The sequence below is a fragment of the Pleurodeles waltl genome, chromosome 2_2 (genome assembly GCF_031143425.1).
Source record: "Pleurodeles waltl isolate 20211129_DDA chromosome 2_2, aPleWal1.hap1.20221129, whole genome shotgun sequence".
NCBI lineage: Eukaryota > Metazoa > Chordata > Amphibia > Caudata > Salamandridae > Pleurodeles > Pleurodeles waltl.
Genome location: NC_090439.1, coordinates 974866800 through 974888448, shown reverse-complemented (window position 1 = coordinate 974888448; position 21649 = coordinate 974866800). Strand labels below are relative to the sequence as shown.

General features: G+C 43.1%; 1 protein-coding gene across 2 annotated transcripts in view; it reads left to right on the top strand.

Moving 5' to 3' along the window:
- The window catches only part of TAF2 (TATA-box binding protein associated factor 2), a 663535-nt gene that overhangs the window by 90584 nt on the left and 551302 nt on the right, over positions 1-21649 (top strand). For both annotated transcript variants that reach the window (XM_069220673.1, XM_069220672.1), the window contains exon 6: positions 19877-20108. In XM_069220673.1, the coding sequence (XP_069076774.1) occupies positions 19877-20108 (232 nt within the window). The remainder of the gene's footprint in view (positions 1-19876; positions 20109-21649) is intronic.

The window sequence follows — 21649 nt, the reverse complement described above, 5'->3', positions numbered from 1 at the left end:
CATAAAATAATTAGTTTAGGCCTAATCCATGCTTCTACACCCTTCACCTTTAATCCAAGAATAAAAAACTGAATGCAACAAAAGGAAGAAACAGCAATATTTTAGTGACATCCCAAAACAACCAGTCTTTCTTGCTGCTACCTTAAGGAAGAAATAAAAAAGGCTTGCTCTCTTTCACTTTCCTTTTTTTGAATGGTATTACATTTGTGGTTGTCTAAGTGTTTATACATTTACACTGTTGAGGACTGTTTATTTTCAGTGGGTTCCAATCAGTTATTATAGGTTACATTGTGTTGGCCCCTTCAGAAAGAAATAAAAAAACGAATTCTCACTTTTTGTAATGGATATGAGTTTTCTGTTGTCTAGGTGTTTTTACTTGTGTGTGTGTGTATATATATGTATTTAAGGGTAGTTTCCCTTTCAATGGGTTTTTAATCAGTTATTATAGGTTTAAACCTAAATCAGTATAGCCTATACATACCTCCACTTTCCTCTCTCTACTATCGCTCCTCTGTACTAGTTTGTCCTGTTCATCTTTGCTCTCAGTCTTCTGTCTGCTTTTGTGTACTGTCCTCACTCTTACTCCTTCTCTTTAGCCCTCCCTTTCCAATAACATGATGCAGTAGTATCAGAATTTTGATAGCGTAGGAAAACAACCGATACCGTTTCCGTGCCTATTTGTTTAGTTGGGTGGGACATTAGGTAATGGGAAAGCAATTGGATACTCGGATGTTTCCCTATGTATAGTGACAGTCTCTGGTGTTGTAGTTTTCTCATTGCAGGGTAAAAGTTAATGATGATGCAGTTCGTGTTGGTAAGCATCATCCTATTAAAATGGTATTAAAAAAGACATACTGACACTGAACCACAATTCAATTCTTGTGTTTTCAGAAGGCATCCATCAGCATTCCAGCAGAAACAGCGAAACACAGTTTGTAATGCATACTTCTACTTACGGATTCCTCACCTTTTGAATATCCTCTGACATGACATGACATGACCTCACCCATATAGACTTTTTTCCTTACCCTTTGACGCAGATCCAGAGCAGCTCTCCATGAAACATTTTTCACAAACATTTTGAATAGTGCACTAATTTGCAATTTTTGGGAGTATGTCACTACCTAAGATGTTGTGGTACAAACCAGGTCACTCATGCTATGGATAGGTGTCCATTTCTGGACTGCAAAGGGCTGCTTGTGGCGCTTGATTCCTAAGCATGACTCTGTCATGCAATCAGTGCTGCCTCATACACTCCCAACCTATAAAGGAGCTTGAAGGTGAGCTAGTTAATAGCATGGGTAATGAACTCTGGTTGTGGTTCAGCTCTTGTTCCAGGTCGAGGTCCAAGTCTATATTATCACCCTCCTCCAAATTGTACAAAGAAAAGAAGAGAAAGCATAAGAAGCGGAGCAAGTGAGACTACTTCTTTCCCAGATGCCATTCCCGGTCTTGTGGTAGTGTCTCGGCGCTAATCCCCTTGTCAAGCCTCTGAATCTTTCTCCGACCAACTGGAGTTGGTTGATATTACTCCAGCGAGTGAAAGAACCAGTTTAGCCCTCTGCATCGATTCCTACGCCAGCATCAGTCCTGCTTCCACTATACCCACTGTTTGCCGTGCGAATGCCAAACCTTTGCAAGTCATAGCCTTCACATAGGCTACAGTGGCTCTCTTCTATGGCATCTCAGTTCCCTCTAGTGCAGCTTTTGGGTCCCATGAAACTTCAGTGCCTCCAACTTAAGGAATCCTCCATAAGGCATTCCTCCAGCTGAAGCCACAAGATTTCCTAGAGTTCAACTGTAGTGCTTCCACGGATGCCAATACCAACACCAGCTTTGGAGACTATACCAAAGAGAAAAGCCATATTGATGTGCTTAGGGAGGCAGGCAAAGACATTGGTGGAGGATATCCAAAATAAGGAGGAATCTCAGCCCAGACCTTTGTCCAGAGATGAATAATGGTAAAGGATGGATGAACTATGTGGCAAACGATTTGGAACGGATCCCAATGCCTTATATCGAGGACTAACATTATAATAGAAGTGAGGCAGACAATTTACTGCCCCGTCCAGCACAGATGCAGGTGATTACTTTGCCGTAGAGAATTCATAGTGGCCTACATACTGCTCCAGATGTGGAATTAGAATGCCCTTTGGGGCCACCTGCTGCAGAAGTAGTGTCCTTCACAGTGTTTATTATAAAGGCAGCAGAGTTGCTAGAATTGTCTCTACCAATGAAGGAAAATAAAGCAAACATTTTGATGGAAATTCTGCTGCCTTGACCCTTTCTTCCATGTAACAAGTCCCACTTGGAGCCTATAATGTCACCTTTGGCCAAATGTATGCATCAAGAGTGAGCAAACAGTTTGCTGGCCGCAGCTGATCAGCAACCACCTTGTCCTTGCACTTTTCACTAGAAAAATTGGTAGTGCAGGCTTCTTCTTGCACGAAGCACCATTTTAGGTGCTTCACCAGTGCGCCTCTAGACAAGGAGTCTAAATAAATTGAGACAATGGGTAAGAAAATGCTCTCGGGGAGTCTGGTGGTCAGGTCCATGAAACCGCCTGCTTCTAGGCCGAGTATGCACATGCTGTGTGAAATATGTTCCCAGCTGGACTGTGCTGGACCATCTCGAGGACAGTTTTGTGAATTTTTATACAGTGTTCATTCAACACTCTTCAACATGTGACAAGCCCAGAAGAAGTAAAGAAGAAAAGTGCCAGCTTTTAGTTGCCCAACTTCAGGCGGAATTATTTTGAACAAATAAAAGAAACACTTGTGAATAAGCCTGCTCCCCAGTCTTTTTTTCTTCGTGCTGAGCTGCGACTATTGGCACAAGTGCTTATGTGTTGTCAGCAGTTCATCACAGTCTGAGTGTAACAACCAGCACACAGTAGAATTCACTTCCAGGAATGTAAGATTTGTAGGACTCCGATACTGTAATATGTATATGTAATTTCTTCCTGTATGTTTTCACTCACGCGCGTGGCTTCAATGGAATGTTTGTTTCATTGGCTTACCCTCTGGGTTCTGGAGTGCGGTGGGCTCGAGTCCGAGTCAGCCGTTATTCGAGACTTGGGACGGAGAAGCAGCTACGTGCGTGGGTCCCTTTTTTTACGATGAAATAAACGCACCAACTTATTTTGAGACTCCGGTTTCGTTTGTTTCCAAGTGTCCTGCTACATATTTGGTACCAGGAGTGGGGTATTTTTGAAAACTATCTGGCAGCCATTGATGCTGTGGATTTTTCTCCTAACAGAAAGAAGGCTTTATTATTTAACCATCTTAGAATTGCAGCTCAAAGAATATTTGATAATCTACCAGCTATTTCATCTCCTGCTGCAGGCGACGCATTATGGAACTGCTATATTGAAGCGAAAGAACGTATGGCAAAGCATTATTCTGGAGACTCTGATGTACTACTAGAAAGGTTTAATTTTGCCATGCGCAAACAAATGAGTGATGAATCAATTGAGGAGTATATCGCTAATCTGAGAGTCTTAGCAGCTAAATGTGAATTTGGTGCAAATATTGATATTTATATTAGGGATCAGTTTGTGTTTCATTGTTTTCACAAAAAAGATTCAAGAAAGACTTCTGTCATGTTGTAATCCAACCTTGGATGAAGTGTTGGTTTTGGCCAAAGGGATTGAAAGGTCCCTAAATACTTCCAAAGTTTTAGCTAGTCAGAACAGCACTGTTGATCTTATTAGTGACAAAGAGGATGTTTGTGCCATTCATAATAAACTGACCAAACAGGCAAAGACTAAAGGCGTTAAGTACTCAAAACTGTGTTTCCGTTGTGGCTTAAAATTTCATATTGGTAATAACACTTCGTGTCCGGCACATGGCAAAAAATTTAATAATTGTCGAAAAGTGGGGCATTTTCAAGCTGTGTGCCAGTCACAACCCTTAAATAGAGGGTCTTATAGTAAGGTTAAGATCAACAGTGTTGATGTTGATTGAGAAATTGCTCAGTCTTCTAATCAATTTTCTAATATGTTATTAACCATTGACTTTCCGGTTGGTCAGGGTGGGAAAACTGAGAAAGTTATTAAAGGGGCTGTGTGTGATGCAGTGATTCGTTCTCAAACCATTCCTGTTTTGGCCGATTCAGGAGCCCCCATTACGATCTTGGCAGATCACACGTTTTTTAACTTGTGGAGAGGTTCTATCGACTGACAATATCCTGATGTTGCTCCCAAAGCATTTGGGGAAAAAGACATTAACCTTTTGGGTTATTTTGTGTCAGATCTACAATGTCTGGGTAGATCCATTGTAACGAAAATTTATGTTGCTGTCAAAGGGCGTAACATTGTGGGCTGGAAGGATTTTGCACGTTTGGGAATAATATTGCGTCCTGGCCATTATGTTCCTGTGATTTTAGGGGATTTACCTGATTTATTACTATCAGACCCAGTAGCCAATGTATGCATATCTAAAGACACTACGCAAAGCATTATTGATTTGTTTCCAGAAGTTTTCAAAGACCAAATTGGGAAAGTTCTGGGCTATGAGCATAGTATTAAACTCAAGAAAGGTGCAACTCCCGTTGTGCATAAGGTGAGACCCATACCCCTGAGTGTAAGAGCAGATACCCCTGAGTGTACCCCTGAGTGTAAGAGCAGATTTGAAATCCTTATTACATAAACTTCAATCTCAAGGGATAATCGCTCCTGCAGATGCCTCAGAATGGGTATCACCCATTGTAATTACCAAGAAACAAAACAGCGAGTTGAGACTATGTGTTGACTTGAGATCGGTTAACCAAAACATTGTCAGAGATAGTCATCCTCTTCCACGTATTTAAGAAATGATTACGAGTCTGGGTACATCCAAAGTATTTTCAACCATAGACCTTCACTCTGCGTACCACCAAATTCCGTTGAGTGAAGTTTCTCAAGAAATAACCACTTTTGTAACTCCGTTTGGAGTATTCAAATATTTAGGCTTGCCTTTTGGTCTGGCTTCAGCAGCAAGCGTTTTTCAAAAGTTGATGGACGATCTATTTGCTGACTTGCCTCAGGTCTTGGCTTTTCAAGACGACATTTTGATACACACAGTGTCAGAGAAAGAACATCTAGAAATTTTAAAAAAGGTTTTAAGTATCCTTAGGGAAAAGGGCATGACAGTAAACCCTGGGAAGTGTAAATTGTTTGTCAATGAGGTAGAATATCTTGGTCATGTCATTTCTGGTGAGGGAATCAGACCTAAATTTAGCAATGTGGATGCGGTTAGAAAGGCATGTCCACCCTCTGACAAAGATGTGTTAAAATCCTTCCTGGGGCTTTGTGAATATTATGCTAGATTTGTTCCGGGGTATGCCATGGAAGTGCAACCTCTTAGATCATTACTTAAAAAAGGAACTAAATTTGAATGGACAAATTATTAAAATTCTACATTTGATAGGGTTAAGGATTTAGTTATCAATGCTCCTGCATTACAACCCTTTGATCCTGAGGGTAATCCGTTTGTCATGGTAGACGCCAGTTTAATTGGAATTGGAGCTGTGTTTGGCCAGTGGGTGAATGGTGGTGAAAATACTGTTGCTTTTGCGTCTAGGATGTTATCGGAGGCGGAGAAACATTACAGCACCATCGAAAGAGAGGCCCTAGCTTGTGTGTGGGCAGTTCAGAAATTTAGAACCTATATTTGGGGCAATAGGTGTGAGGTGTTCACAGATCATAAACCTTTAGTTCATTTGTTGAATGGTAATGGTCTGGGTAAGGCATCGGCACGATTAGTTCGTATTCTATCCAAGTTGCAAGAATACAACCTGGTACTGAAATATGTGCAAGGAGGCATGAACTTTCGTGCAGATTGTTTGTCTCGTTTGCCTTTACCCTATGAAGCCTCAGTGGAAATTGATGCAGAGAAAGAATGTGTGGTAGCCCTGTTGGACATTTTGGCTGTGTCTAACAATCATGTTTCGGAGCAAGGATGGGTGTCTGCTATGTCTTCTGACTCTATTTTGTCTAAGGTAGTAGGATTTTTGAAGACCAAATGGCCAGCGGAGAGAAGTATGTCAGGGGAACTTAGAGCTTTTTATCATGTGTCTAATGAGCTCACAGTTGAAAACGGTATTTGTCTGAGGGGTGATCTCATTGTTCCTCCCACCAATATTAGGGACAAGATAATTAAACTAGCTCACGAGGGTCATTTGTATATTTCTGCTACCTCCAGAAAAATTAAAATGTCTTATTGGTGGCCAAGTTTAGATAAGCAAGTTACCTCTTTTATCAACAGGTGCCCCGAATGTATTGTTTCAGATAAACATTGGAGGACTGTCCCTAAGCCTTTATATCCTGTTCCTTTGCCGGAGAAACCGTGAGATAAAGTTGCTTTAGACTTCTCGGGGCCATTTCATTTGTTACCAAGGCACATGAGATATTTAGTGGTGGTGGTGGATTATTTTTCAAAATGGGTTTATTATTCTTTCACTTCTGAAACTGATTCGGATGTGGTTATCAGTTTTTTAAGCAAATTGTTTAGGTCAGAGGGGCCTGTCAACACAATTGTTACGGACAATGGTTCACATTTTTTGTCTAAAATTTTTTTCAGATTTTTTGACTTTACATGACATCAAACATCTTAGAGTGGCACTTCACAATCCCTCAGCGAATGGATTAATAGAAAGGGTCAATCGGATTCTTAAGGAAGGAATTCAAACAGCTTTAGCATCAAACGTTGATGTTGCAGAATTTCTGCAAGAGAAATTTTGGGCATACCTATCTACTCCCCATTCAACTACAGGTTGTTCTCCATTCAAATTGCTGAGGGGAAGGGATCCCAGAACCAAACTAGTGCCAAGGTGGATGTTTCATGTTTTAAGTGATATTGGCAAAAAATCTCAGTTGGGGGTTAATAACACCATGAGAAGTACTGTTTTTGATAAACAACTTAAGCAGAAACGTAATTTTGATCACATGTTCACTACTAAAATAGTTGAATTAAAGGTCAATGATTGGGTTTTACTTAAAAAACCTTTTAGAGTAAGGAAAGGAGAATCTAGATATTATTTTCCATCTAAAGTTCTCAAAGTTACCAGAGCTTCTGTATTTTTAGATGGACGAGGTTGGTGGAGCAGAAGTTGTGTAATTCCTATTAATTCTGAGCAACTCAAGATTTTCAGGAACATGTCTCATTTAAAGGAAGAGGAAGATTCAATGTTATCAACAGATTTGCAAAAAATTGCATGTGAGCGGTCTTTGAAATCTTATAATATAAATTCTGGTCACATTAATGATTCTGAGGTTCAAGGTTATGTTCCTGATCATCAGTCTAGTGCTAATGGTTCAGATCTGGATGGTAATGATGGTGACAAAAACATTGATGATGCTAATTCAAAATGCGTTACAACTAGAAGTTTGAGACAAATTAACTTACCTGTTAAATTTCGAGATTTTATTCTGTCTTAATGTTTTTTGTTTTTTTTTCTAATTTATTATAAGGGAGGGAGATGTTGTAATATGTATATGTAATTTCTTCTTGTATGTTTTCACTCACGCGCGTGGCTTCAATGGAATGTTTGTTTCATTGGCTTACCCTCTGGGTTCTGGAGTGTGGTGGGCTCGAGTCCGAGTCGGCAGTTATTCGAGACTTGGGACGGAGAAGCAGCTACGTGCGTGGATCCCTTTTTTTACGATGAAATAAACGCACCAACTTATTTTGAGACTCCGGTTTCGTTTGTTTCCAAGTGTCCTGCTACAGATAATAAACCGATGATAATCAGATTTATATTGCAGTCTCTACCACTACTTTGGTAATTTATCAAAAATATTACAGCACTTTCTTTGTAGTTGAAGCCTTTCTTGCCATTCATGAGTTGAAGACCAAGCTCTTCTTGATCACACTCCAACCCAGACACAGCTATCTTAATGTAACGTAATGGGCAGCTGCCTTTCTATGACCAGCCCAACATGCACACTGAACCTCTCTCCACCTCTATTACTAGTGAACCACGGGAATCGCAGCCACCGCCCCTGGTCTCCTAAGGAGCCAAGCAGACACTGCTGTCATGCTGTATAACTCATAACAGCAAGAAACCACTGTCTGGATTGGTTCAAGATGCGCAGTAAGCCTCTTGTGCAGTGGTCCTTCATGGGACATGAGGCAGTACATAGTAACTATTTCCAATGTCTGTGTTTGTGCTTTGAAGCCTACAGTGGTGTATGAATATTAAAGCTGTGCAAGTGACTGCATGGCAGTGGCAAGAACCATTAAATGTAGAAAGATTGCGGCGTTATGACAATGCCAGTTTATTATGACAGATATATTGTCTGGCAATGTGCTTAAGGTTAACTATGCAAGGTTCACTGCGTGAGCCTCTCCGTAATCCAATCTACATGGACAGTCCACTTGGGCAATTTGTGCATCAAAACACAAAGTTGCAAAATGTCAGCAGGGGCACACTGCCAAACCTTTAAAAAAAAATATTTTTATGGAAAATGTAATCTTCATACAGCGTTATATTAGAGAGAAAAACTCACAATCATTATTTACTGAATAATCAATGACTCATTACATTCCAAAGCAGGTCATGTTTAATCAAATCGAGAATGGCGCATTTACGGGCCAACAACACTCTCATCTGTATCTCCAACCCCACAGTCCCGCTAGTCTACCTTTCCACATTTTACCCTATCAGGATCCCCTGTAATCACACCAGGCCCCTCACTTTTTTTCCCACTTCTTAGGACAGCCTCTCCCCTCTGGCACCAGCATAAATCCGAGTCTGCTACATGTGGGGGGGGGGGGGGGGGGGGGCTCGGTATGCCTCATGCCCCTTGCTATTTTACTCTTTGCTACTCCTGTGGCCCAACCTCAGCCAGATCCCCGGATATTTGAGCCGTGGTGTTTCACCAGAAATCCCCAGGAATAGCCATTTGGTGTCATAGGGGACCTTCACTGATGTGACCCCCGACATTATCACTGTCACTTTCGACCAGTATCCTTGTATAAGTGGGCACTGCCAGAGGATGTGGAAGGACGTGCCCTCCGCGTGCATCCCCTCCGGTATAGTGGCATACCTGCTCTACCTATCTTATACATTAGTATCTGTGAATAGTAGGACCTACGCAGTATTTTTAATTGAGCCAGCCTAAACCGGGAGCGTATGGCTAAGTCCTGTAGGTTCTGAAGGGCCTCCTCCCATTCTTCCTCATCAAGGTCCCCCAAATCCTTTTCCCATGCCACCTTCGATGGTCCCGTTAGCTCACGGGTAGAGTTAACCAATTTTCTATACATCACAATAGTCCTTTTTCAGGTATAGCCTCAGTGAGTACGAGTCCTCCAAAGGGGAGGACTCAGGCAGCTCCTCTCCTTCCAGTATGTGTTTTCTGAGGGCATGCCCTAATTGTAAATAGCGAAAGCGTTCAGATTGTACCAAAGCGTACTTCTGGCACAGGTCTTTAAGTCAGATTATAGCTTGATCTCTCCAGATACACCTAGGCTGTTTATTTCTATCAGCTCCCACTTTGAGAACCCCACTAACTGTCCCCTCCCACCCCGAACAGCAGACCTCTGTGCCAAAGCGGAGTCTGACCAGTGAGTCTCCCTTTCCAACCTAGGTAGCCAGTGGCTTCCTTCCAAGCTCGAACCACTGTCTGGGTGTGCTGCATTAGATCTCTATCTCTCCTCGCCCCATCCAAGAGTTCTTCATGGTTCCCACAGCCTTAACTTTCATGTCTACATGGTATGTCGGGTCCTGGCAGTCCGTAAAGACCCAGTCATTAACTATGAGAAGCTGCGAGGCCCAATAATATTTCAGGCTATCCAGAACTGCCAGTATGTCGTACACTTCTCTCTGTCAAAGCCAGGTGGTGCCACAAGAATCGCCTTGAATAAATTACAATTGGCGGACCTCTCCACCTATTCTTTTAAAGACATCTGGCAGAATCCTGCAGAGTGTATTTTGCATGGCATATAGAAATCGTGGTAAGCTCATCATTTTATAGAGGGCTGCTCTGCCCATTAGGATTAACGGTAGGCTGCACCAATGGGCCACATCTCCCGAAGTCTCTCTAGCTGGGGTAAGATGTTTCTTTTCAGCAATTCCCTGGGATCCCGTGTGACGTGTATTTCCAAATATCAAAAACCCTCTAGTACAACCGGTGCCCTGCAATCCTGGGGCTGCACAGGACTCGCCCCGAGCGACGATACATCACTGATTTAGACCAAATGATTGTATAGCCAGAATGGTCCCTGAAAACCCCTGTATTATCCTACCTATTGAGAGAGGGGGTTGCGTGATGTAAAGGAGGACATCAGCAGCATAGAGGGAGATCAGCTCCTCCCAACCCCCAGGTGCCTGGATAACTCGTAACAATGGATCCCGGTGGATCCAAGCCGCCAACAGCTTGAGCGCCAAAGCAAAAATCATGGGGGAGAAAGAGCACCCCTTATGAGCTACAGGGCACCACTCCATTACTCCATTAACCCGCACCTTGGCCATGGGGGGCTGGTAGAGCAGCCTAATCCAGATGCAGAACCGTGGCTCAAATCCCAGTCTCGTCAGAGTGGCAAATATGTAATTCCACTCCATAGAATCAAACGCCATCCTGGCATCTAATGCCATTAGGACCGCCTGGTCTGTCATCTGCGACTCCGTCAAGTGGAGTACACCGTAGAGGTTTTGAAAGTAAAATTGGGTACTTCTGACTAGTCTAGATGCCCCATCGAGGTGATGACCTCATTTAATCTGGTCGGCCAGGGCCTTCGCCAGCACCTTAGCCTCAACATTCAATAGGGATATTCGTTTGAGGCACTACAGTCAGTTGGCAGCTTTCCCTCTTTATGTATAACTACAGTAGTTGCAGATCTTTGGACCTCAGGCAAGCATTCCTTCTTTGCGTGTCTCCTGAAACATAGGTAGCATGGGTTTGGTCACAATGTCCGCCGTTCCTTTGTGCAACTCCACTGGTAAGCCGTTGGGGCCCGGTGACTTACCAGGCTGACGACCTCACAATGCTTGCGCCAGCTCTTCCGACGTCAGATCTACTTCCAGTGTCTCCCACGCCTCCCCGTGAGCACCTGAAGAGAGAAGTCTTTCAGGAAGTCATTCCAGTCAGCTGTTGGGATTGATGTCGTGGAAGCTTAGAGGTCCCCCATAGTAAGCATAGCCTGCTATAGCCGCAGTGGCTGTCTGTAATGTACCTGACCCATCATGTATTTCAGGCACCCAGGAGCGCTCTTTATCCCTCCTTTCTAGCCAGGCAGGAGGTTATTGGCTTTTTCCTCAGCATTGTACAGGCTGCGTTGAATCGCCAGTGTGAGGGTGCATGTCCAGTTTTACGGCAGTGTGCACGGTTCCTGTTGATGAAGTTGCAGCCTGCTGCAGTGTTCCTCATTGTTAGTGGCCCAGGCCTGTGCCTCCAGTTCAGCGATGTCCTTTTCAATAGCAGTACATTCCAATCTAGTGCCTCTTTTTCCCTCCTATCAGAGCCTGGGCCCGACCCCTCAGTACCGTCTTGAACCCTTGATTTTCTGTAAAGTAGAGGTCTGCTCCTTCCCTCAGTTTGTTTTGTGTCGCCCTATCCTGTAGAAACCAAGTATCTATCCTAGGGGCAACGTAAAGTCTCTGGTTTGGCCCATTAATAAGATCCCAACCAGGGAGTGGTCATACATACCGCTTGTGTGGTGAACCACAGACCTACATTTGAAGGTGTGTGTTTTGTGTGTAAAAGTATGGTCTACTCGGGAGAAACTCCTATGTGCGGATGAGAAATATGTATAATGTTGTCAGCGCTAGGGGTTGTGTCCCATTCCCCCCCCCCCCACAAGTCCATCAGACCCAGCAGAGCCCTGAATTGGGGCAATAGCCCTCTCTACCCCTCCGTCACTGTAGCTTGTCCTCTTAACCCCTCCCAGTATCAGGATCCCCAGTGACATTGTCAACAGTAGCTCACCCATGTCCGGGAAAGTCACCCTGTGGAGCCGTGGTGGGATGTAAGCAGAGCACAGGTTTATTGTAGAACCCTCCCTTGTTCCAGTCAGTGCCACATATTGGCCATTCGGATCATACCATACCTGGTAAGGAGTGAAAGGTATTGATCAATCAATGAGAATCCACACTCCTCTAGAGTCTTTGGTGTACCCGGCATGGGCCTTCAGTGTACATCGGAACCAATCAAGAGCTCTGTAGTAGTTAGGTTACCTCAAAGGTGAGTTTCCTATATCATCACTATGTCTCTGGTATGTCGTCACAAGTGTTATAGGACCAGCGTGCGTTTTATTTTGCTACCTAGGCCGTTAACGTTCCGCGACCAAATGGTAAAATCACGTGTGACATCCTGTATTGTTGGCATAGTAATGGTCATCAAGCACTATACCCTGTCACCAGGACTGGATCCCCAAGCCCCTCTTGTGTCCCATCATGGAGTGAAGACCCCTAGTCTCAACCCCCCTCCCCTGGAGTTGAATGTGTACTGCATGAAATGAAACTTACTGTAAAAAACAAAAACAAAAACAAAAAAACAGTTCAGCAGTCCAGCTGAACTCCACCTACCCAACTGCTCTGTATTGTGAGTCCTGTTAACTACCCACTTCCCCAACTTGCAAAGCACCTGTTGCCCCAGGAATTACATTTATTAATTAAAGTAGGCAACCGCTGCCAGTGCGGTAAAGATTTGTATGCACATAGTAACAAAAGTATAACATCCCCCATGCAATTGAAAAGTATGAGTACTATATGTGTCTTGTGTCAGCAAAACCGTGAGTAATAATGTTCCATGCGTCATCTCTTCCACTGGCGACCCATCCCTAAAGGATCAGATGCATTAATTCCAGCATCACAGTTTTCCTTAATATTACTCAAAAAGCCCCAGAGAGGGCCTCCGGGGGCACCGCTCACGTGTCAGGTTGGAAGGGGTGTGATCTCTGCTTCCCAGATGGGAAAGCAGAGATCACACCCTCTGTTCCATGTCCTCCAAGGGCTGGGTCGTTCTGCGTTTGCCACTTTCCTGCCACTCTCCATCCAGTCCCACGCTTCCTTGGGTGCAACAAAATGCCACGTCTTTCCGTTGTCCGGCAATAGCAGCATGTATTTGATCACCTTGGACCTCAACGCTTTCTTAACTTCATCAAAGCTTTTACGTTGGCACTGCACTTGTAGGGTAAAATCCGGTTTGTAGCATTTACACATGTATGTAAGTATTGTTTAGCACGTAAGTCAGATTGTAGTGATCTGAGTATGTCAATGTGGTCAGATGTCCCATGTGAACTGGAAAAATCTGGATGTATTAATTCATACAAAGGTTATATGCGTTGACCATAGTCAGGAATGTATGTTCTGCCAAAATTAAGGCAACCCAAAAGCGATTGAAGCTTCCGAAGAGTATTGGGTGGCTGTCTGAGTGCACACTTCTCTAAGAAGTCAGGTGCAAGGCTTTTGCCTTCGTTTATGAGTTTATATCCCAAACACATGACACTGAAAAATGCAATATGAGAATTATTAAAATTGAATTTGTAGCCAATGACCGCAAGCCCCAAAATTATGCTACTACTCAGGTTAAGTGTGCGTTTTATTCATCGTCCTTTAGGTAGAAATCAGCTACATAAGACAATGCATCTGGGTCAATATCATGAAGAATTGACACTATACGGGCAGCAAACAGCCCTGGATTGTTCTTGTACCCCATGGCCAGTCGTACAACGTGACGCTGGAAGCCAAGCGCGGAGAAGGCAGTTAAGTCCCCTCTCTTGGGCGCTAGATTTCGACTGAAACAAAGTTGGAAATATCCAAGGTTGTTTTGCATTTTTTACGGACAATAATGTTAATAGGTGCAGTACTGTGTGTGTTTTATATTGCAAAAATGTGTGTATGACTATACAAATGTTTATAGTCTAAGACTATTCTACAGGAATGATCCGGTTCCAAAATAGAAAAAAGTGGATTGTTCATTTGGGAGATACAGGGTTCAGTTACTCCCTGGTATTCCAACAGGGATAGGATGTCCTTATACAGTGCTTTAGCATCCTATTTAGTAGGATATTGTTGCTGCGCTTGTGAGCTGGACCTTAAGGGTATTATATGATGAGGAGAGTCCTTATACTAGCCTACATAATTGCGGTATAATGCTCGAGCTCGTGCAAGTGCCTGTTTCGCTGCATATGCCTGTTGGATTTCCTCAGGGACAAGGGCAGAGAAAGAAAGAAGGACTACTCCTTCACTAGGATAATGTTAAATTGTCCCAAAAAATTACAAAAATAGTTTGTTGTATGTCACCCTCAATTTGGATGTCTAAATCATAGAGCTGATCTGGAGTTGCCACACGCCTATCCATGGTCTCAACTATCGCATATTGAGCAGTTGCTTTCACTGCCAGAAGCTCCTGGAGAGTCTGGCTGACTGTGGTGACCTCTGCCGCGCTGCTGAGGAGAGTCACCGCCCATTTTATGTTCAGGAGAAGGGCCACAACCTTTTTCTTTCGAAATTGGGGTTTGACCTGAGGAGATTTTTCCTTCTGTTTGATCTTCACGTCAAACGAGTTTTGAGCCCTTTCTCGGTTTCAAATACTCTTTTTGTCTACTGTCCGAACGCCCTCTCACATATTGTCTGTCAGACAAGTTCTGGAAGGAACAAGAAGGACGAGTATCAGACAACTGATATCTCTCAGGTGGTTTAAATTGTCTGCGATCATGCAAATTATATTTTCTCTCAGAGGTCTCTGGTGCAGGAGAACTGCCTAGAGAATTTAGCCTTTCCTTTAGACTTGTATTTGTCCCATTCTTTTTTTTTTTTTTAAGAAACTCCGGGATCTGCTTGGCAGTGTCCTTGCTGCGCTAGGTTTGCTATGTTGTGATTTATGTGGTCTGGCCCCTAAATTATTGCTTCCAAATGAAGTATAAGCTTCAGCTATAATGGTCGGCAGCTCACGTTCCCAACGACCTCAGTGAGCCTCTGATGTATAGCCAGAGGTGCGACTTCACACATGATGCTGGAGAGAATTGTATCAGAAACAACAGGAAAACTTCCCATTAATTTCATACACAAATATAGGGCCGAGCCAGCCCATACTCATCCTGCACTTGCTTCAGGACATCGAGTAACCCCGCCAAAGACAGCATGCCTTAAGTTAGGGTATAGACAGCTGCAAAGACTGTACTCCATGTGTTGCAGTCTGCTCTCTGGGGTACCATCCCATGTGGTAAACACATAATTATTATTCTATGTTTGTCCTTTGGTCCCAAAAGGAGAAATACAGCCTCATTCGGTCTGTTTTTTTGACAATCCAAAAAGGAATTTCCTCACATACTGTGGGTAATTTACAAAAAATCATATTGATTATCACAGGACTAATAATTGGAGCAGCAGTGCACAGTGTTATACCTGCTGCCGCCACTCGCACAGGAGCAGCCTTAGAAGTGTGCGTAACAAATTAAGACAGAAATCAGTAGAGTCGAACAAGGGTAGTATATAACTGTTGAAATTCAGCAAGAGCCTAGTTACGTAAATCAAGATCAAGGGTATAACCAGCTAAGACTGGCCAAGTGGCCTCTTCACTACTAAGGGGATCTCATGCGTACTGGGGCAAGTACATGTTCTAGGAAACCTCAGACCCAATGAGTATGTTCCCAAGTGGTATTTCAAAGAGTCCATATGCTTTGTATGCAATAGGTAGTGCAATATTAGTGTGTTCATGAAAATGATTGGTATTAGCATCCACAGCTGGAAAACGTACCCAAGAATAAAAAAACTTCTAAAATTGCAAGCATTGTGAGCCTCCACAAAAATTAAATCACCGCCTGCATTAGTGAGGCCTTTAAATGTTATATGTGCATGAACAGCCGGTGTGCAATTTACTGCAATTTGAACCCGTTGAGGCGGATTCACCATTTTAAAAACAGAAGTAGTACCAAAACGGTAACACCAAAAATGAGTAAATCCGTTTGAAAAGTCTGAGCCAAAAATACCACCTGTATTAAAAAAAATACTGTGGATGATTAATCCCACTCACCACAGACGTCACTGCTGTAGGTGTAAGAGTCCTATGGACACTGAGGAGTACTACTCAGGTAACCCATTATACCTGTACCAGACACATCTTTGGTAGCGCCGTGTCGCAGCCCAGCATGAGCTCGTCAGGTACGGAGTCTGCTTTTGCAGAACTATGCCTTGGGACATCAGAGCGTCAGAATGGAGGGTCTGCGCCACTTCTGCCAAATCAGTACTGTCACACTAAAATACCTGAATAGCTCACAGTGCCTTACTTGCCCTCCTAATCTTACAGAGTGATAAGTAATTGTGGCAACCCAAAAGAAAGAACACTCTAGCCCCTTTCTCTCAGAGAACAGTGGAAAACCGGTCAGTCCTTTTCATACATTATCTCAGCCATATATATCCGTAGCAACAGTAAAAAAGACACAATGAATACACAATATATTTATTGCAACTAACATAGTCTGTTATGAAGCAAATTAGATACGATTACAATACTGGCAATAATTATGAAAATTAGAATAGCGCAGATAGTCCACCATAATGCAAATCTAGTGGCCTGAGCCTACCCTGTAATTGTACGCACAGGAAGGGTTATTACTTTTATTTATCACCTCTGGGAGTAGAGAGAACCCTATATCTGTTTGTGTAGTCACGTGGTTCTCATAGGGAAGTGTGAACCCAGTTTACACAGGCTGCATGCCCTGGAGGGCATCTGTCCCCCAGACGTGTCAGCTCTGCTGCAATCCTCCTCTCTAAACATAAACACTATGGGGCCTAACTTAAAACGTTAGCTCGATACAGTGAAAAGTTACTGTGTTATGTCTTTAGGAGCCCCAGAATGAGTGCCCACTGAGCAGTTGGAGCCCTGGAAAGTGGCTGCACAGCAAGTGAAATTACAGTGTGTTTCAAAACAACGGCACAAAAGAAAAAATGTGCAATGTACAACAATGCAAGGCAAAAGCATAGTGATTTCTAGAGTGCTCTTAAAAATGAGGCATAATTATAGTGGGTCCATGCACAGGCCTCATGACATAGCACCTTCAGCAAGTTTAGGGAGATCCTCACAGGCCATGCAAAGGTGGGCGGCCACAGCACACTGCCCCCTCAGGGTGCAAGGCCACAAAGCAAATCAGCAGGTCTGCCCCTGGTTAAGCTGCCAAGTTGCCCTCCAATCAAGTCACCCTGCAATCCTAGGGCCCAAACACCGGCAATGTATGGCCAGTTATGGGATGGGGGAGGGGGCTTAGTCCCATCTGCACCTTCTATTGTCTGGCAGCCAAAAACAAATCCTCCGCTTTCACTGGGGCCCAGAGAGAGGGAGAGGGTGGGACACCTCCGGCCCGCTGACTTCACGAAAAGTGAGTGCGGGGAGGATTCCAACACTTCTGGGTCCCACGCTGATGCTGTCGGTCCAGGGTCGCTTCAAGAGACGGGGGTCCCTTGGCCGCTACTGTGCTTTAGCCCTTGCCGCATGACTGCCTCGGGGCCTTGCACTCCACCTCTGGTCCTGAGGCGGGTGGCCAATCTGTCACTGCAGGCCCTCCTCACCTGCAGCTCCTCAGAAAGACATCCCCATACTGATTCTCCACAGCTCTGGCTCTGCGGTCACGATGGACGGAGTTGGGATGGATTTCCTCTCTCTCCCCGGCAGTGCCAGCAGGTCTCCTGTGTCGTTTCTCTAAGCCACCTGTGTGCCATCCCGCGTTTTAAAGTTCACACGTGGCTGGGGCGGTGCTCGATTTGTCGCCGGCCTGTTGTCTCGTCGGGCTGCAGTCACCCCATTGTCAGGAGGATGGCTTAGATACATTAGCCCAATGCTAAAGCTAATGGCACTTGCAGGATGTTTGCATGGATGTCGGGGATTACTCACGGGTGGCTTTGGAGCTCCCTTAGCTTGCGGCCATCTTTGCTGGCAGCTAGTAATGCTCCCTGAATGTGTCGAACTTGATAATTGTGATTTTATCCCATGGTTAGCTTACATCAAAAAAGTGTTACCAGATCTTGCTGTCTCTAACTTTTTCCATTGCCCAAACAAAATTGACAATTCAAGGTCTCTGGTTAAAAACTCTGTTTTATAATCATAGAATGCACGTCAGAAACACCAAGACTCAGGCGATAGACAATGCTTGTAGTTATTTAGAGATTACGTCCACTGGAGGGATAGAATCCTATCTTTTGTGGATACCTATTCCGGAACATAGATTTTACTTAATAAGTTTTAGATTTCCACAGTCAATTTCGTGGTTGCTTTCCTGAGCAGGTTACCTGGTTTTCTGCCCTGCCCTGCCCTGCTATTCCTGTGATAATATTTCCTCAATGTTTTATTCATTTTACGTTTTTCTGTGGTTTTTATTCCTTGCCCAGAATTCGCCAATTCAATACAGTGCATAAATAACCTTAGATCTTTTATGTCTAGCCTAAGTTTTTAACAGCCTTTGAAAACTCAGCCTATATGCTATGCAGGTAAAAGGTATATCTTGCCAGCAATGAGGAGTAGGAGACACATGAAATAAATCGTTTTTTAGCTTAGTCACAAGACATTATTGATGTTAAACTTAATTGTTTTTAAGACTTATTTTCTGCTGTGGTTACCATTATAGGAATTTATATTATACTGCCTTATTATTGTGTTTTTTTTTTTAATCTAACTGTCATAGAAGTGTAAAAATGTTTTGTGACAGCATGGTTTGCACTTGAAGTATATCTTGCACTTTTTGTATTTTTTTTAAACATTATTATATTTATTGTATTCGCTTATTTTTTTTTTATGGCTATTCAGTGAAATACAAGTACTTTGACTGACTGGCTATTTTACTATCCTTCATTGCTTGCATGAAGAGCCAGTTAACAGTTGGTAAGCTAGTGTTGCACTGGGTCTCGGAACAAAGGCTCAAAGGAGGGGAAAATTGAACTAGAAGAGACACCTTAGTTTCAGCGTAACAGTGATGACAACGAGAGGTATTGAGCAAGATGGGTAGCTATCATTAGTGAAGCAGGTCTGATGGAATCCCCTGGATCACAATTAAGACTGTCTTGTTCGAAAAGAGTATGGGGGTCAGTTTTCCTTGGGAACTTAGAGCTGCGAGCACCTTTGCTGCAAAAATGCTGCTTAGTTCTTCATAAAATGGAGGAAATGTAGCCTAACAGTGAGAGATGTCTATTTTGGACCCCAGCTAAAATTCTGGTGTCAGCTCAACTTTCTGTGATTCTGGGCAAATCACTTAATCGCCCAGTGCTTAAAAAAAAGAATCTGACCTTGTGTAATGTAATTGGTGCTCATGTCAAGTGCTCTAGAGCCGACTGCACACTACATAAACACCCCCTCCCCCAAAAAAGGGGGACAGAGAGTAATGGCCAGGCATGGTGTGGAAGGAATGAAAGAGGTAAAAGAGATTAACTGCTTCTTAGCTCCAGCTATCATTTGTGCAGTGGGTGCAGTTGCAGTGTGGCCCAGGAGTGTGAGGGCTCACAACACCCAAATTATGGAGAGCACAGTTTGTTAGTCAATTTCTGTTTTTGCTTGATGGTTTTCCCCTACTGCGAGTCTCACATTTATTGTGATTTAAAAGCTACCGAAAATGTATCCATGAAATTGTCTCAAAAGCGCCAGCCCTGAGCACAGCCCTGCCTTTCCTGCTCCCACAAATCTTGCCATAATGTTCTGGAGAGGGGCCCGACATTAACACATTTGCTGTTGGGGGCTCAGAACAAAAAAGGTTGAAGATCTCTGGCTTAGTGTATTTCAGACCATCGTGCCACCTTATCTTGAATGTTGTAATACTATGCACGAAGGCCTTCCAATCTTCGATGTTTCATTATAATTGATCCAAAACACTGCAGAATGGTCAGTCTTGGAGTATACATAGTCACATTGCTGACATTTTTAAAGATTATACTTGAAAGTGTGATATTTAATGTGCTTTCCCTTCCTCAACAGATTTTGGTTCCCTTGTGTAGACTCTTACTCAGAGCTATGCACATGGAAACTGGAGTTCACTGTTGATGCTGCTATGGTGGCTGTCTCCAATGGGGATCTAATTGAAACCATCTACACTCATGATATGAGAAAGAAGACCTTCCATTACATGCTGACCATTCCAACTGCATCTCCAAACATTGCCCTAGCGGTGGGACCATTTGAAATCCTCGTTGATCCTTACATGCATGAGGTAATTGGCTTTACAGCAAGTGAGCCATAATTTGATTTGTGTGGATATTATCTGAGTTTTCGCATCAGAACAATTTGCTCTTTTAAATGGTCAAATGTACAGCAGGTCAACTTGTTTTCCTGTATATAGTATTCAAATATTGTTGTTCCTCTTACACACCCACCTCCTCAAGTTTGATGTTCTGTATGCTGCTGATGTGTATCTGTAGAAATATGAAGGCTTCCTGTTCATTGTTAGTGTTCTGTAACAGCATAGTCTTTACATGTGTGTTTTTGTAGTATCCTACTGATACTTGAAACTCTGTAACCTTTCATATAGGTGATACACACATAACTACTCTGAAATGTGGAAAATGAGCAAACGCTTAAGGGAGGTGTTGGGAGAGTGTGTGATCTCCTTCTCAAAAATATTGAAATACATGTTTCTCAAAGACATCAAATGCTTTGCCCCCAGATCTGAATGATCACCCTGGAAGAATTCCAGTACTTGAGGGTTTTCCACTGTGCCCATTAAAAAATTGCATCCCTGCAGGAAACCATGCCTGGAAAGTACAGCAAAATTTGAGCAACATCAATAGCGCAGTATCTGATAGAGCGTTCCTTTACAAACCATGTCACCTAAAGTTTATAATTACTCTATGGGCATTTTTTCTTTTCCATCAGTTTTAAACTAATGAGTGTCATTACAAACAGGTGGCAATCATGTGCACGTCCTAGGCCACTGTCAAATTGCACTGTATTAAACAGTTTCTGAAAAGTTATTCATGTTCCATTTAAAAGCCAATCATAATTCGAGGGCTACAACATAAAATAAAATATTAGAATTTCTCATATCCCAGGGTGTTGACATCATGTTCCAAGTTACTATCAGTATATATGTTTATGCTGCTCATGTATTCAGTGCATCTGTTGATACCAGGCTGTTGCTAAAATGTTACTGGGTGCTGCTGATAATATAACGCTTATGTGTGTATGATTCTCAGTTTCCACATTGCCATGCTGGTTCCACATTGCTCTAGTTAAGTGCACACAGCCTCAGCCTTGCCAGATTGCCATACCTGTGTCCACGATTGTTATTTGCTTTTGCCCACAGCAAGCACACCTTACATTGTCAGTTTCTAAATTACCTCCAGAAAATGAACCATCTTGGAGCCATTGTCGGCGCTTTAATTAACTCTGCAGGAGTACCTAGGAATTTTGCCCTTCTCTGTATGCTGACTGAAAATTCAATCAGTTATCGGATATTAATGAAACTTCCGATTACAAGCCAATGTTAGAATTCCTTGTTCCAGTGAAACTCTCAGAATGTGGTGCTGTGGCTATCTTCAACAGTATTTGGTAGCCAATAACACCACAGAGAAGGTATGTCTGCCATTGAGATTGCTGAGACATAATAACATTATGCCACATGGAAGGGACTATGATTGGTGGTTTAGTCTCTGGTCTTCACTAAGTGATGTTTATTTACATTTTTTGGGTCTTTGATTTTGACGTAATAATCTTCATTTAAGTTTTTGGGGGTGGGAAGTATATTTGCAACCC